At 35.2% G+C, this 12,998-nt stretch overlaps 3 protein-coding genes across 3 annotated transcripts; 2 read left to right on the top strand and 1 right to left on the bottom strand.

The window, feature by feature from the left end:
* Positions 1 to 2,221: 2,221 nt before the first annotated feature.
* On the top strand, positions 2,222 to 6,089 carry LOC141677992 (mediator of RNA polymerase II transcription subunit 27). Its single transcript, XM_074484163.1, has 7 exons — positions 2,222 to 2,532; positions 3,857 to 4,022; positions 4,405 to 4,852; positions 5,230 to 5,289; positions 5,374 to 5,442; positions 5,546 to 5,589; positions 5,673 to 6,089. Exons 1-7 carry the CDS (start codon positions 2,283 to 2,285, stop codon positions 5,857 to 5,859), a joined length of 1,224 nt encoding a protein of 407 aa, XP_074340264.1. The 5' UTR covers positions 2,222 to 2,282; the 3' UTR covers positions 5,860 to 6,089.
* Positions 6,090 to 6,183: 94 nt separating this feature from the next.
* Positions 6,184 to 7,608, bottom strand: LOC141677993 (putative transmembrane ascorbate ferrireductase 3). The gene is made up of 4 exons (XM_074484165.1): positions 7,389 to 7,608; positions 7,221 to 7,269; positions 6,708 to 6,907; positions 6,184 to 6,627 (listed from the first exon to the last, which is right to left on the bottom strand). Exons 1-4 carry the CDS (start codon positions 7,554 to 7,556, stop codon positions 6,364 to 6,366), a joined length of 681 nt encoding a protein of 226 aa, XP_074340266.1. The 5' UTR covers positions 7,557 to 7,608; the 3' UTR covers positions 6,184 to 6,363.
* Positions 7,609 to 10,096: 2,488 nt separating this feature from the next.
* On the top strand, positions 10,097 to 11,533 carry LOC141678511 (putative ascorbate-specific transmembrane electron transporter 1). Its single transcript, XM_074484855.1, has 4 exons — positions 10,097 to 10,338; positions 10,433 to 10,481; positions 10,619 to 10,818; positions 11,006 to 11,533. Exons 1-4 carry the CDS (start codon positions 10,177 to 10,179, stop codon positions 11,264 to 11,266), a joined length of 672 nt encoding a protein of 223 aa, XP_074340956.1. The 5' UTR covers positions 10,097 to 10,176; the 3' UTR covers positions 11,267 to 11,533.
* Positions 11,534 to 12,998: the final 1,465 nt, after the last annotated feature.

Here is a 12,998-nt window from a genome sequence, read left to right as displayed (position 1 = left end):
GTCAATAACTGGGACCAATGCAGACGGAGCAATATATGGAACAATTGCGAGAGGATTCACCTCCTCCTCCACCCGGACTTCGTTTTCCAGAGCTATAACTAGTATTGCTTCTTGATCCACTTCAATATGATTCATCTCTCCATAGCCAAAGTCCTCTTCTTCTTCCTCGGATATATCCATAGATACCTCCAAATCAGGAGACCCTAATGATGAGTTATTGACCACCTCCCCAGCCCAAAATTATCATGCATGTCAAAAGGTAGCTCCTTACCAGAGTCCACATCAAGAAAATACTGGATGTTTTTGAAGTTCCCGGGAGCCAGCACGTACTCTCCCAGATTGTATAACCCATAGTCTGCCATGTATCTTGCTGCTTCATTAGCCGATTCATGCACCAAAGCAATACACCTCGACGTAACACCTTCGTTATAAGAGCTTGAATATAAAGAATCAAAACGAGCCATTACCTCCTTAATCTCGTCCGGAACCACAATCTGTTCCCTGAGCCTGATATTGTCATACACATCTCCGTTAACTGTTTCCATGATAATTTATCACACTTAATCTAAGACAGATGAACCAGTGCTGATTGAAAACCCTAAATAGTAGCCTGCATCTCTGTTTTTCCTTTCATTGGACCCATATCACCCTATTTCACCCATGTCATCTCTTACTAGAGTGCCCACATTGTTGATATTTCTATTTAACAATGGCTCCACCGGTGAAACGAAGTGTACATTAATTTTTACAAAACCATCATCAGAAATTGACCATACATCATCAGAAATTGACCATACTTCCTCGATAATGACAAGAAGAGAGAAAAGACATATAGGAGCAAAAAAGAGAATGAAGAGATGTGAACTAACAAAGAGAATCCAAGCATAAGATATAAATACCCAAGATAAAGACTATTAATATACCCTTCAATTTATCTCGAGATTTTGGGATTCTTCTCACATAATTATGCATTTTCCTTATAATCGAATTAGTTTCTTCATAGTCCGAAACTTTGCTAGATTGATTCATTTACATCGCAACTAATTTTTGCATATCACAAATTTATATATAGTATGTATTAATATTTTAATTACTAAATATTGAGTAGTAATTATTATATTTAAATCATTTAAATATCAAATATGAACTAATAATATGTATTTTTCTATAAATCTTAACACTTAAATATTAATATTTGACTAATGATATAATATGATATTATTTTCGTAAATTTTGTGAAATCTTAATAAAATTTCAATAAAATTATATATTATTATTTATTAAATTAAATTATTTTCAATTAATCCTCCAATTAATCCCCGAAAGATACCTCTACCGAACAATTTCGATTTCAATCTTTTAAAAGCTCGTTAAATATCAGTGTAATTTATATTATAATATTATAACTGAAATGTGGTATAATTTGGCATGTCTTTTTTTGGTTGGTTTGGTTATCCCCATTTATGACCGTCAGACCTTTTTAATCAAGTGGTCAGGAACGTTAGATTAAAATACTAAAATAATATACACTACTTAAAACTCTCAGGTTCGAACCCCACCAACAACAAATATTTATATTATTATTTATAAACTACTGAAACTCTCAGGTTCGAACCCAATCAACAACAAATACTTATATAATTATTTATGCACTACCCAAGACTCGGGTTCGAATCCCGGCAACAACAAATACACTACCCAAGATTCAGGTTCGAATCCCGGCAATAACAAATATTTATATTATTATTTATAAATATACAAATAAGGTAATGATCCAACTTTTTTATATAATTTTAACATTATAATAGTTATTAACATTATAATAGCTATTACATATTTTTTTTAAATAACGATTTGAGTAAGCATTTACGAGATTTAAAAACTGATTCTTAAAATTCATAACATTCAATAGTAAATTCTACTTTTTTCATGATATTTTTTTAAATTCTTTTAAAAAATTTCAAATAATTGTAACTTGTAATTAACTTTGGGGAAGAATTATGAAAATAAAAAATATATACTTTTTTCAGTTTTAAAATTAATTAAAAAAAAGGTTCTTTCATCCTTAGGGTTCTATATTAAATAATTGATTAACTGTAGTTCTTAACCTATTTAGTTTTATATACATAAATAAAAATAAATATGAAAAAAACTTAAAATTAATTATATATTGCAAATTATATAAATCACCTTTTTTTTCTTTAATATTCAAGCTGTCAGCTGAACAACACTGATTCCCAAATCAAACCCAAAACCCGACCCATATATTCCGACACCAAAAAATGCAACAACCACAACAACAATCCCCTCCGGCGCCGGCGACGACGGAGGCGCCGCCGAAGCAAGTGGCCCTAGCAATGGACCGATTAAACCACGCCGGCCGTTTAATAGCCGACATTAGATTAGGCGCCGACCGGCTTCTAGAAGCCATGTTTATGGCAGGTGAAAGTCAGCAATCAAACAAGCCTTTCAAATTGATTGTCCAAGAAGAGGCTTCTATGCGCCAGTATCTCCAGGACCTCCGTGCTGTTGGTAATTTTTCGCAATTTTTATCACTATTTATGGTTCTGTAATTGTTGCCGTGTAGGGTTTTTTGTTAAATCTTGATAAATGAATATCCGTTGTACCGAGAATTTTGTTTATTTGTAAATACAATGTGTGTATGTGTGTGTGTTGGGGTACGGAGAGTTTTAGAACTACATTTCGATTGGAAGAAGTAATTAGGCTAGTGCGTATACGATGATAATTGAAAGAAGGGAAGTAATGTGGAAAATGTAGTTTGTACTATTTTAGGGAGCTATGTAAAACTTAATTACTCGAAGAGTTGTAGTATGTAGACGTATTTGACTGAATGATGCGTAATTAATGTGATGACATTAGCGTAGTGCGAATACTATATGTTTGATATATTTGAAAAAAGGGAATTAATATGGATAATGTAGTTTGTATTGATTAGGGAGCTTATGTAGAACTTAATTACTCGAGGAGTTGTTGTATATAGACGTATGTGAGTGAGTGATGCGTAATTAATGTGATGATATTAGCTACAATGATACTATCTGCACGAGTAAATTAGTGTTGGCTTTTTGGTGGGAGTTTAGCGAGCTATATTTTAAGGATCATTACTTTATTTAAATTGTTGTTACGTGATGTGTGTGGTTATGTGAGTGTATGTTGGTTGGTTACGAATTAATAATGGGGTATTGGCCCAATATTTGGAATTCGAATGGCCAAATAAGGCTTTGTTTTAGTCAAATTTGGAGAATGATGACAAGATAACTCAATTACTTCACGGTTGTTAACAGGGGCTCATTTTAATCACTTAAACTTATAGAGTGTACTAATATGATATACCGTTTAGTTTAAAAAGTTATATGGACGGAAAGATGTCTAACGGCTCTATTGATTTGGCAGGGCAATCTTATGTGGCATTATTCAGCAATATTGCATGAACACAACGGCTATATCGTATTAGTATATAACACACATGTAATCTGAACTTGAGAAACTAAGGGTTTTTATATCCCAATGCCATCATTCTTCATTTTGAACTTTCAAAACTTCATTTTCTAAACTCCTTTCACACACATACTCTTCTACTAGTATAATTAACTAACTTATGTCGGCCATGTCTAAGTCGTCTTCAGTTGATTCCCAGATGGGAGCATCAGGTTTGTGGGTGTGGTCGAATTGATGTTTGGATTCTTATAATAAGATTCAATAAAGGAAATAAATATTGGTTTATATAGTTAATGATTAAATGATTTTCGTTAATGTCAGACAAGTTATTCTCTTTTCATTATTTTATGGTATCTGCTGGCTTCTGCAAATATAAGTTCTTTTACTTATTCTTCAGGAAAGCAGTTGGAAGATTCCGGGGTTCTTAATGAATCTCTCCGCTCAAGAAGTAATTCGTGGGGTCTTCACATGCCTTTAGTATGCCCAGATGGTGCCGTTGTTGCATATGCATGGAAACGTCAACTTGCTGGTCAGGCTGGTGCATCCGCTGTTGATCGGACCAGGTGGGTTTATCTTCTGACCTATGTGTCTTTATTTATTTCAACTGAAATGATCTGTAAATTCAAGATGATGAAAATGCTGGGAATATCGTGCTTGAAACTGTTTTACTTGCTAACTGATAACAGTACAGTTTTCATATTTTATTTTAGATTCTCCTCTTGTAGTTTACATATGCACTGTGAAAAAACAGAATTGATACACTTATGTTGAGTTCCGAGAAAGACTAGAAATGAGAGCATTAGATGCCAACATAAATTTTTCTTAGTGATGAATTTCTGTAAAAAAAATAAAATAAAATTACATCTCTCTGTACTTATATGTATCTATTCATGGAGTTGCTGCTGAACTCGGTCATACATGATACATGATCCCTAATGTTGGCAGGTTGGCGTTGAAGGCATTTACCGATCAGAAGAAGCGATTCTTTCCCCATCTTGATGATGATAATGAGACTGGATCACCATCGAAAAAACATTGTGATAAGCAAACATCAACAGGTAGCGAGGAAGAGGAGCCAAGCGAATTAGCAACAGTATCTGATATACTGTTGTGCCTGGAAAAAGAAGTCCCTGACGTCAAAAGTTTTACATACCCGCGGTTGAAATGGCTAAAACGCGCATCCTTGCTGCCCATATCATCTAATGAACCTTTTATGGATCCATCAAAAGAGCATAGCTTTCATAACTCAAATAAGTTGGGACACACAACAATAAATGCAGAAAAAATTTCTGTAATTGAGCTGTTGTTTCCTTCTATCTTCAGAGCTGTAATATCTTTGCATCCAGCTGGCTCTGTGTATCCCGATTCTGTAGCTTTCTTTTCACCTGATGAGGTATTCTTGTTTACCTGGCAAGACATCTCTTGATTCTGAATTTCTAATGTATTTTTTTGTTTGATTTGGAATTTTGTTTATTTTGTTTTTTGTCATGATCAACCTTTTTTGTATTGTGCATGTGTTGCTTAGGTTGTTCAGTTATTACGATTATGTTACAACATAACCAAGGTCTTTGTGTAGGGTCATGATGTTACATTGTCAAAAACTAATTATAGGGTTTGATATGTCGGTTTGGAAGTTATTGGGAAAAAAATTCCATCCGTAGCTAATTGGTGGAACCTTAGTGTTAATCTCTCTAACAAATTTTTCCTCTCCAATTCAAGTTCCATCTGCTTCTAAGCTATTCCTGATGCATTATTTATTTTCTTGTATAGGGTGGCAGCTATCTACATGCCAGGGGTTTTTCTGTACATCATGTATTTAGACACATAACGGTAACATCATTTGTTAACTTGTTGTGTCTATTGACATTTTTAAATTGATATGTCAGTTTAATCTTACTTCTATTACTTCTGCAGGAACATGCTGCTATAGCACTGCAGTACTTCACTGGTATCAGCGCTGAAACAGCGTTACATTCCCTGTTGGTAATGTCTCTTGCATTTTAATTTAAAACTACTGTAGCACATTAGTAATTGACATTTGAAGCTTAGAGTGGTAGATATTAATGTCCCCAAGTATTTGTTGTAGCTATGGATATGCAGCTATCGAACTCTATTCACCAAAGTCTGCAGGTGCAATTCTCTACTTTCATATTATTTGGAAATTTTTATTAATGGTTTATATTATATCTTACATTACTTTGGTGTTGGTTCAGTAAATGTGGGCGCCTACTGTCAATGGACAAACAATCTGCTCTGATGCTACCTCCTGTTCAACGTCCTTATCGTGACTTTCCTGTGGGTAAATTTTCATCAAGCGAACAAACCTCAGCTACAAATTACCACCAGATTATTGATAGCATTGAGGCTTATCACATAGGCTGCTTTCCAGAGGAAATATAATTGTCATAATCGTCACAGGTGTGTGCATGCACGTGCAGCTCTGTGCAGATATATTTAGAGTATATGTTTTTGTATGTCAAAATTTTAATGATCCGATAGGGGTCTCAAATGGCTGTTTACTTGGATCAACCATGCATGTGTAGTTAGGGTATCAATTACTGATAGCAATGTTGTCCATAGGAATATCAATTATGCAAATTAATATTGTCAGATGTAGCTCTTGATGATTACTCGATTTATCTTTTTTTTTTTGTGGATGTTTGATGCTAATTATATGTGGATTAAGCATTGAGAGAATTGATACTATTTACGTCAAGTCCCACATTTCAGAATGAAATAGATGCATTCAGCATAAGGAATCAAACAATATTATGTACAAGCCTCAGAAAATGGAAAAGCACAAACACCCAAAACTCTAACATCAATTTCATCTGGACCACCATACCAAACCAAAATTGGTCACATATTATGGCCTTGAGGTTGCAATGAAGCAAAAGACAGAAATCAAACATAGCGTGCAAGAGCAACAGAGATATCAACTGTGATGCCGAAAAGGAGGATTAGAAGTCCAAGGACATTCACCAGGTGAGATTCTCTGCTGTCTCCAAGCCGCAAGAAGCTGGCCTTCTGCATCAACCCTGTTTCGGCTGCACAAATTGCCATGTATAAGAGCGCCCTGCCTCCGTTAATGTGCCATGGGAGTGCTTGTGCTCTTGTATATGCTGTCGAAGCTTGTGAAAATAGAAATATACTAAATCCAAACAGCCACTGCAGGAGAAGAAGTCGATCAATATACATAGTTACAGGACTTAAAAGTGTAAATTTGTCAGTGTAGTGCATTCACTTGCCTGCAAGATAAATAAGCAGAAAGTGACCATGCCAATCCATGAATGCAAGCTAGTCATGTCCTTTAAGTTAAGCTTATCATGATACTTGAATACTGCATGAATTCCGACAATGCCCAGTACAAGTGAAACCAGGTTAAAGAACATGTGTACAAACTTCTGTACTTGATGTGTTGCTGCTACAGTCTTGTATGCCATCATTGCTGATTAAAAATCACAAGCACCAACACCCATACAGTTAGCATCATACACGCCGTAGAGGGTGTTTGAAAATATGCATTTCATTTCAAATGATGGATTTCAAATAACAGGATTTGAGTTGTCATTTCAAATTCTCATGTTCATACTAATATTTGAATGTCCTGGATTTTCAAATGAAATCCAAATCCAAATTACCATCAAATCCATAATTTCAAATGAAATCCAGGATCCCAAACAGAGCAGAATCTCCAGTTTTACTGAAGTAAGAATGTTCGAATGAAGATAAAAAGTAAAAACAAAAAACAAAACTTAAACCTTCAGCAGCAAAAAAGATGAATCCAAAGTACATAAGAAATGGATGAACCTGCATTTCCAAATAAAGTATGTTAACAACCATAAAATTTTAAGTTGCGGCTAAGGAGTGAAGATAAACAAAATAAAAACTTAGTGGATCAAGTAATAATGGAGATGCTAAATTTTTACGTTGAATACGCGGCTTGGATTGTCTGAATCCAAGTCGAGTCCTTCACGATAATGCAACAACCAAACAATCAAGAGGATGAGAGCAGTCAACCCCAACAAATGAGCCAGCACAGTTATTCCAGAGGCGGACCTCTGGTAAGTCCTGCGATCCACAGTAATTACATCCATGGTTGATATAAAGAAGATAGTTTAAGTTTTTGATTGAGACAGTGTCCATAGGTTGTTTAAAATGTGTTTTATAGATTGAGGAAGAGAATAAAATGCTGGAGTAGAAAGATTGCTTGATCTGTTGGTTTTGTGAATTAAAGCAGGGAAGCCTTTGAGCTGTAGCAAGGCATCACTTGAGGGACCCTAGCCAGTTCTCTCTGAAACAAAGTACATTCAGCTAAAGAACTTTCTATTGATTTCTTAACAATATTCACACATGTAAAATTTACATACTTTCTGTGAAATTTGTGAAATTGTGGATGTTAGAATATAAGATCCGGGTCATTCTCTAATACCTTGAGGTTTTAGAGTAACTGGTTCCTAGACATGGTATCAGAGTTCAGGCTGACAGAGGCCTCAGGGCAGAAAATAAATATATAACATTCGTCAAACCTAATTTCTGAACTTTTTATCAACAATTCTGCTAAAACCTTACTCCCTAACTTTTTCTTTGGGACACACTTTGTGCAGTCTCTTCTCTCGAATGTTTGGTCAAGTTGGGGTAATTTGTAAAAGAAGTTTATGTTCAAAAAGAAAAATCCAACAGATAGATTTTATTCTAAGTTTGCTGGATCCTCCAGGAGTTCTGCTATTTTATGTATAAAGCATAACAGTTAGCAGCTACAGATACTACGCATGAATCAGAACTCTCTGTAAAGGAAGATGTTTTCTGCAGTGTGAAGTTAAGAAAGAATACCACTTATAAATTGGAAGTCGTAAAATTCATTAGACAGTCAGCAGTATGACAATGTCAAAATCGACCTGATATCCTCAACAACCTACGGAAGCATTGAAATCAAGATGCATGCTTCGGTTAACTGATAAGAAAATGTATGATCTGATTTGAAACAAGAATGACAGTCCAAGGATCAAGAAAAACACAAACTAGTTTATCTCTTAATGCAAATCATCATTGCTCTACTCAGCGAGATCAGATGTAGGCATTTATGCAGTTTTTTCAAGTTTCAAAATGAATTCGTGCTGTAAATCCAGCTAAATGTTTTAGTCAATGATCTGAATCCTAATCCAATGTTTCATGTAGTTCTTCATCAGTTTAAACTAGTTTTATATCTGAAGTTCATGGTAATAAGTATAATGTGTTTTGTGGTTTACTAGATTGATATTATAAACGTTGCTTCCAAATGTATCTGTGGCTCTCTGCATTCCTCACGTTCTACTTGCAAATCTCATTAATGTTTACGAGGGCAAGAATGGTGCCACGCCACATACTTGTGAGCATTGTGATCTTCTTCATGGCCATTGTGATTGCAGAAACCGGCTGCTTAGCATAGAGATTCTTCTTAAAACTGATGTATGGTCAAAAGCCCCTTACGATCAACATCATCCTTGTCTTATTAATGATCTATAGAATGTCTGTTTCCCTAGTACTTTCCTGATCTCGAGTACCAGCTAGACTCAACTTTTGTACTATCTTCTTAACGTTTACATAAGTAGGCACTCGTTTTAACTTGCAATGACTCTTTGCTTAAGCAAACATGATGTAATAATTTGTAAATTGCATACAGTGATAATATTGAGGTACCATCTCACCTTCTTTTCTCATCTTCATCCAATTGCATATTTTTTAAACCATAGCATTGTATCCTAGTTCATACATTACCTCGGGAATTGAAATGTATACGTGAGTATTTAAATTTATTGTATTCGACCTTACTTGAAAATTTTGTATTTGTTCTGTTAAAAGATTTCAAGCAATGTATTTACTACTAATTTCGTGTTTACAACCTTGGCCTGCAAATTTGAAGAAGCACATTCTCGAGGAGAATGTCGTGCTGTAAAAATGATTCGCTGTAGACTTCTTGTCAATGTAAGTTATATGGCATTTTCTTCCTGTTTCATAGCTAAAGAAGTTTAAAACGGTAGGCGAACCTTCTAACCAATGTGCTAATGAATAAATGCTCCAGGACAGTGACTTCAACTTGATTACTAAACCTTCACGTTTTTTCTGTCTGTTTCTTTATCCTTCTGTAGATTCATAGTTATTTCATCTCGAACTTCCCTCTCGTGCTAGGAAAGCCACGCATTATGCAGTTACTTCTTAAGTAAAATCGCGTAATTCTCACCTGAGGTTGTAATTTGGTCCCTACTTGTGAACTGTGGCTTTCTGATCCACCTTGGTAGTAGACTAGTTTTCAATAGAATTTTACTTGTTCAAGCTAAAACATTCAAATTTAATCACGAGATTATTAAAATCACTGATGTCCTAATAGTACTAATTAATAAATTTGTCAAAACCGTGAAGGCTACGTAGTTCTCACAAAGTGCTCCCAAAGTATGCTGGTTTTCACATTTGAAATTGCGTCTCTTAATTGAAAATGTTAAGAAATGGGTCAATAGGCAGGCCAGATGGTCTTCTTAGATACCATTTCTGGTGCTTCATTTTCCTAAATTAATCAACAAACTGTCTTATTGTATACCTAAATTTGATGCTATCAACCACTTTGACTTATATAAACTATAGTCCTTGTTCATAAGGGATGTTTACAGCATAATTAACTTTCTAAACTTCTGTTTCTTCTGTTTTTATCTTCTCCTTTCTGCTGCACACTTTTTCGGTACTATGGCAGCTAAAAGCAGTTCAAGTTTCCGTTTGTCTGCAACACCGGTCACTATTTTTGCTCATCTGCTAGCCATCGCAGTGACTACACTCGTACTTGTTTGGCTCCTACACTTCCGGACAGGCCTTGCATTTGAATCCAGGATTAAGGAGAAGATCTTTAATGTATTTTTCAACATATCTACGACGTATTAGTTTTTTTATACTTTGTTCATGCTATGTATACTTGGTTTAAATTCATTGCATCTCTTGTACTCAGCTGCATCCACTTTTAATGGCTATTGGATTTGTTTTGGTAGCAGGAGAAGGTAAGACATTTCAGTTGTTTAGTTCATTGGTGCCTTGTTTCAACTAAATTTTAGATGTTCATTATAAATTACATGGCATTGATTTGTCAAAGCTGCTATACATCCTAACTGAATGCTTGTGTATTGTTATGAATCAGCAATCATGTCTTTCAAGACCGTCGCTGCAGAAAGAGAAACGCAGAAAATAGTTCACTTGATCTTGCATACCATCGCACTGACATGCGGAATCATTGGAATTTATGCAGTTTTCAAGTTTCATAACGAGATTTCAATCCCACATATGTATACTTTACATTCCTGGATTGGCATGTCAACCTTCTGCTTATTCGGCTTGCAGGTACAAGTGTACAAACCATAAGTTTTTTTCAGAAAATTTGGTTTGTTTGTTACAACTGCAATATCTACTATTGTAAAAATGGAATGGATCTTGAACTTTCTATACATGACCCTAGACATCCACAACAGACTTGTTACAACTTACAACAATGCCTAACTGACACTTTACATTTCCTTTCTTTTGCCAGTTTCTGTTCGCCTTTTTCTCGTTCGTATTCCCAGGTGCAGATTCAGGAACAAGGTCAAGAATGGCGCCATATCACGTGTTCTTTGGCATAGTCATTTTCTTAATGGCAATAATATCCGCGGAAACTGGCCTGACAGAGAGATTCATTTTCATAGGCTTACGCCGCGGTCAAGAAGCTCTGATAATGAATTTTACCGGTCTGCTGATTCTACTATTCGGAATCGCAGTTGGCTTTTCTGTCATTCTTCCAAGACGTTACTAGTACTATCAAAAGAAGTCATGGCCTCTTCCATTTACATCCTCATTCTCTTAATAACTTTACCATGATATCTTCTGTGTTATGGTTGTGTAGGCAATTTTTTAGTATTCATCTTTATAATCATTCCTGAGTATAATGTAGCAAGAGGGAATTATTAACAGTGTGGGAAAGATGTTTAGTTATTGAAATACAGCTTGTGTTTTTTTATTCAAGGTTGTCGTGGAATCTATACCAATACAATAATAAAAACCAGCTAGCAACAAAACAAGATATAGCAATTTGATTATTCGTTTAGTTTTGTATTCATCAATGGCTTTCATTTCTTTACATACAAAACAAAGCAACTCAAATCTTAACAAAGAAACCATATCTTTATATTTGTTTTAAGAGCAAACAGGATCCAAAATGTCAACATATGAAACAAGAAATGATTCATAAACACTAGCCTGTTGTCAGTTGCTATTTGGCAGGGCCAGTCGATGCCCTAGTATTTTGTAATCAAAATCTAAAATTTGATTAACTAAAATCACATGAAAAATTTGCAGTAGTAAAAATAATTCTTAACTAATAAATAAAATATAAAAATAGTTCAAGTTAAAGTTAAGAAGTTATTATTCTTCTTACTTTTGAATGTGCAAAATCTCTAATTAAATCACCAAAATCCAAAATATTGTAAAACATTAGACTAATTTATTGGGCTATTATCTTTTTTTATTGTATTAAATGTGTCTAAAATTAAAGTACTGTCCAGATTTCTAAACTGGTGTATACGGGAGAAGAATAGATAATGTTTTAATAATTTTATTGAATATAATTAATAACTAATAATTATAAATATTAATACTACATATATGTATATATATATTGGAGGCCTCTATATTATTGGAGGCCCTAGGCAAATAACTGGGGAAACTCCCCGTAAAGCCGACTCTGGTTATTGGATATTGGCATCCAAGGGTGACCCTGCCTATAGGCGAGCAAAACTTGCGCCTAGGGCCCCCTACACTTAAGACCCCCAAAAATTTCTAACTTCTTCAAGTAAATATATATGAATTTTCATGATATATGTATAACAGGGCCCCATAAACTGATTTCGATTAGGACCCCTCGAATCTCAGGGCCAGCCCTGTTGGCATCACCTCGAGGACCACCACATTTTTCCCCGCCTATTCTCAGTATCTTGCAAACAATTTAGCTAGCTTCTTGGAGTACTCTTCTTCCAACTTCTCATTCAGCCTCATTTGCAATACTAGGGAACATTCTGGCTTCTGCATCCTTTACTCGCATAACGCTTTCTAAGTCTTTAAATACATTTTTTTGTCAATTGTCAAGTGCTATTCCATCTTGCCTTTCTTTGGAACAGCCAGTGTCGTAGATAGAAGGATTTAGAGTGAGAGAATTAGACGAAATAACGGGATGTTGACGGAGGAATTTGGCAACAACAAAGATTGAGGTTTCTCGCCGGAATTAAGATCTATGACGGTGGTTTTTTGCCGGAAAATCAAGCGGTGTGTGGTGGTTTATGGTTGTTTTAGGCTGAGATTGATCAGAGTAAGTGGCGGCTCCATTATCAGCTCTCAACTTCTTACCCCTCTCAATGTGCCTACGTACCCTTTAGATAGGGATCAAGCCTGACGTAGTTCTTGGGGAACAAGAAATCTAATGGGCTTAGACTTCTTATTCCTAGACCCGGTAGAAGCCCATCCAGAATCCATCTTTTGCTAGCTTTAGGAAT

The sequence above is a fragment of the Apium graveolens genome, chromosome 8 (genome assembly GCF_009905375.1).
Source record: "Apium graveolens cultivar Ventura chromosome 8, ASM990537v1, whole genome shotgun sequence".
In the NCBI taxonomy this organism is placed as follows: Eukaryota; Viridiplantae; Streptophyta; class Magnoliopsida; order Apiales; family Apiaceae; genus Apium; species Apium graveolens.
This window is presented reverse-complemented; position numbering and strand designations above follow the sequence as displayed.

What these genes read in the sequence shown, in the direction of transcription:
- LOC141678511 (XM_074484855.1), top strand. Translation starts at nt 10,177, where the DNA reads ATGGCAGCTAAAAGCAGTTCAAGTTTCCGTTTGTCTGCAACACCGGTC. An exon ending in TGTTTTGGTAGCAGGAGAAG is followed by an intron (nt 10,482 to 10,618) that starts GTAAGACATTTC and finishes GTTATGAATCAG; the next exon opens with CAATCATGTCTTTCAAGACC. An exon ending in TCTGCTTATTCGGCTTGCAG is followed by an intron (nt 10,819 to 11,005) that starts GTACAAGTGTAC and finishes TTCTTTTGCCAG; the next exon opens with TTTCTGTTCGCCTTTTTCTC.
- LOC141677992 (XM_074484163.1), top strand. Translation starts at nt 2,283, where the DNA reads ATGCAACAACCACAACAACAATCCCCTCCGGCGCCGGCGACGACGGAG. An exon ending in CAGCGTTACATTCCCTGTTG is followed by an intron (nt 5,443 to 5,545) that starts GTAATGTCTCTT and finishes TATTTGTTGTAG; the next exon opens with CTATGGATATGCAGCTATCG. An exon ending in CTATTCACCAAAGTCTGCAG is followed by an intron (nt 5,590 to 5,672) that starts GTGCAATTCTCT and finishes GTGTTGGTTCAG; the next exon opens with TAAATGTGGGCGCCTACTGT.
- LOC141677993 (XM_074484165.1), bottom strand. Translation starts at nt 7,556, where the DNA reads ATGGATGTAATTACTGTGGATCGCAGGACTTACCAGAGGTCCGCCTCT. An exon ending in CATCTTTTTTGCTGCTGAAG is followed by an intron (nt 6,908 to 7,220) that starts GTTTAAGTTTTG and finishes ATTTTTAATCAG; the next exon opens with CAATGATGGCATACAAGACT. An exon ending in TCTGCTTATTTATCTTGCAG is followed by an intron (nt 6,628 to 6,707) that starts GCAAGTGAATGC and finishes CTTCTCCTGCAG; the next exon opens with TGGCTGTTTGGATTTAGTAT.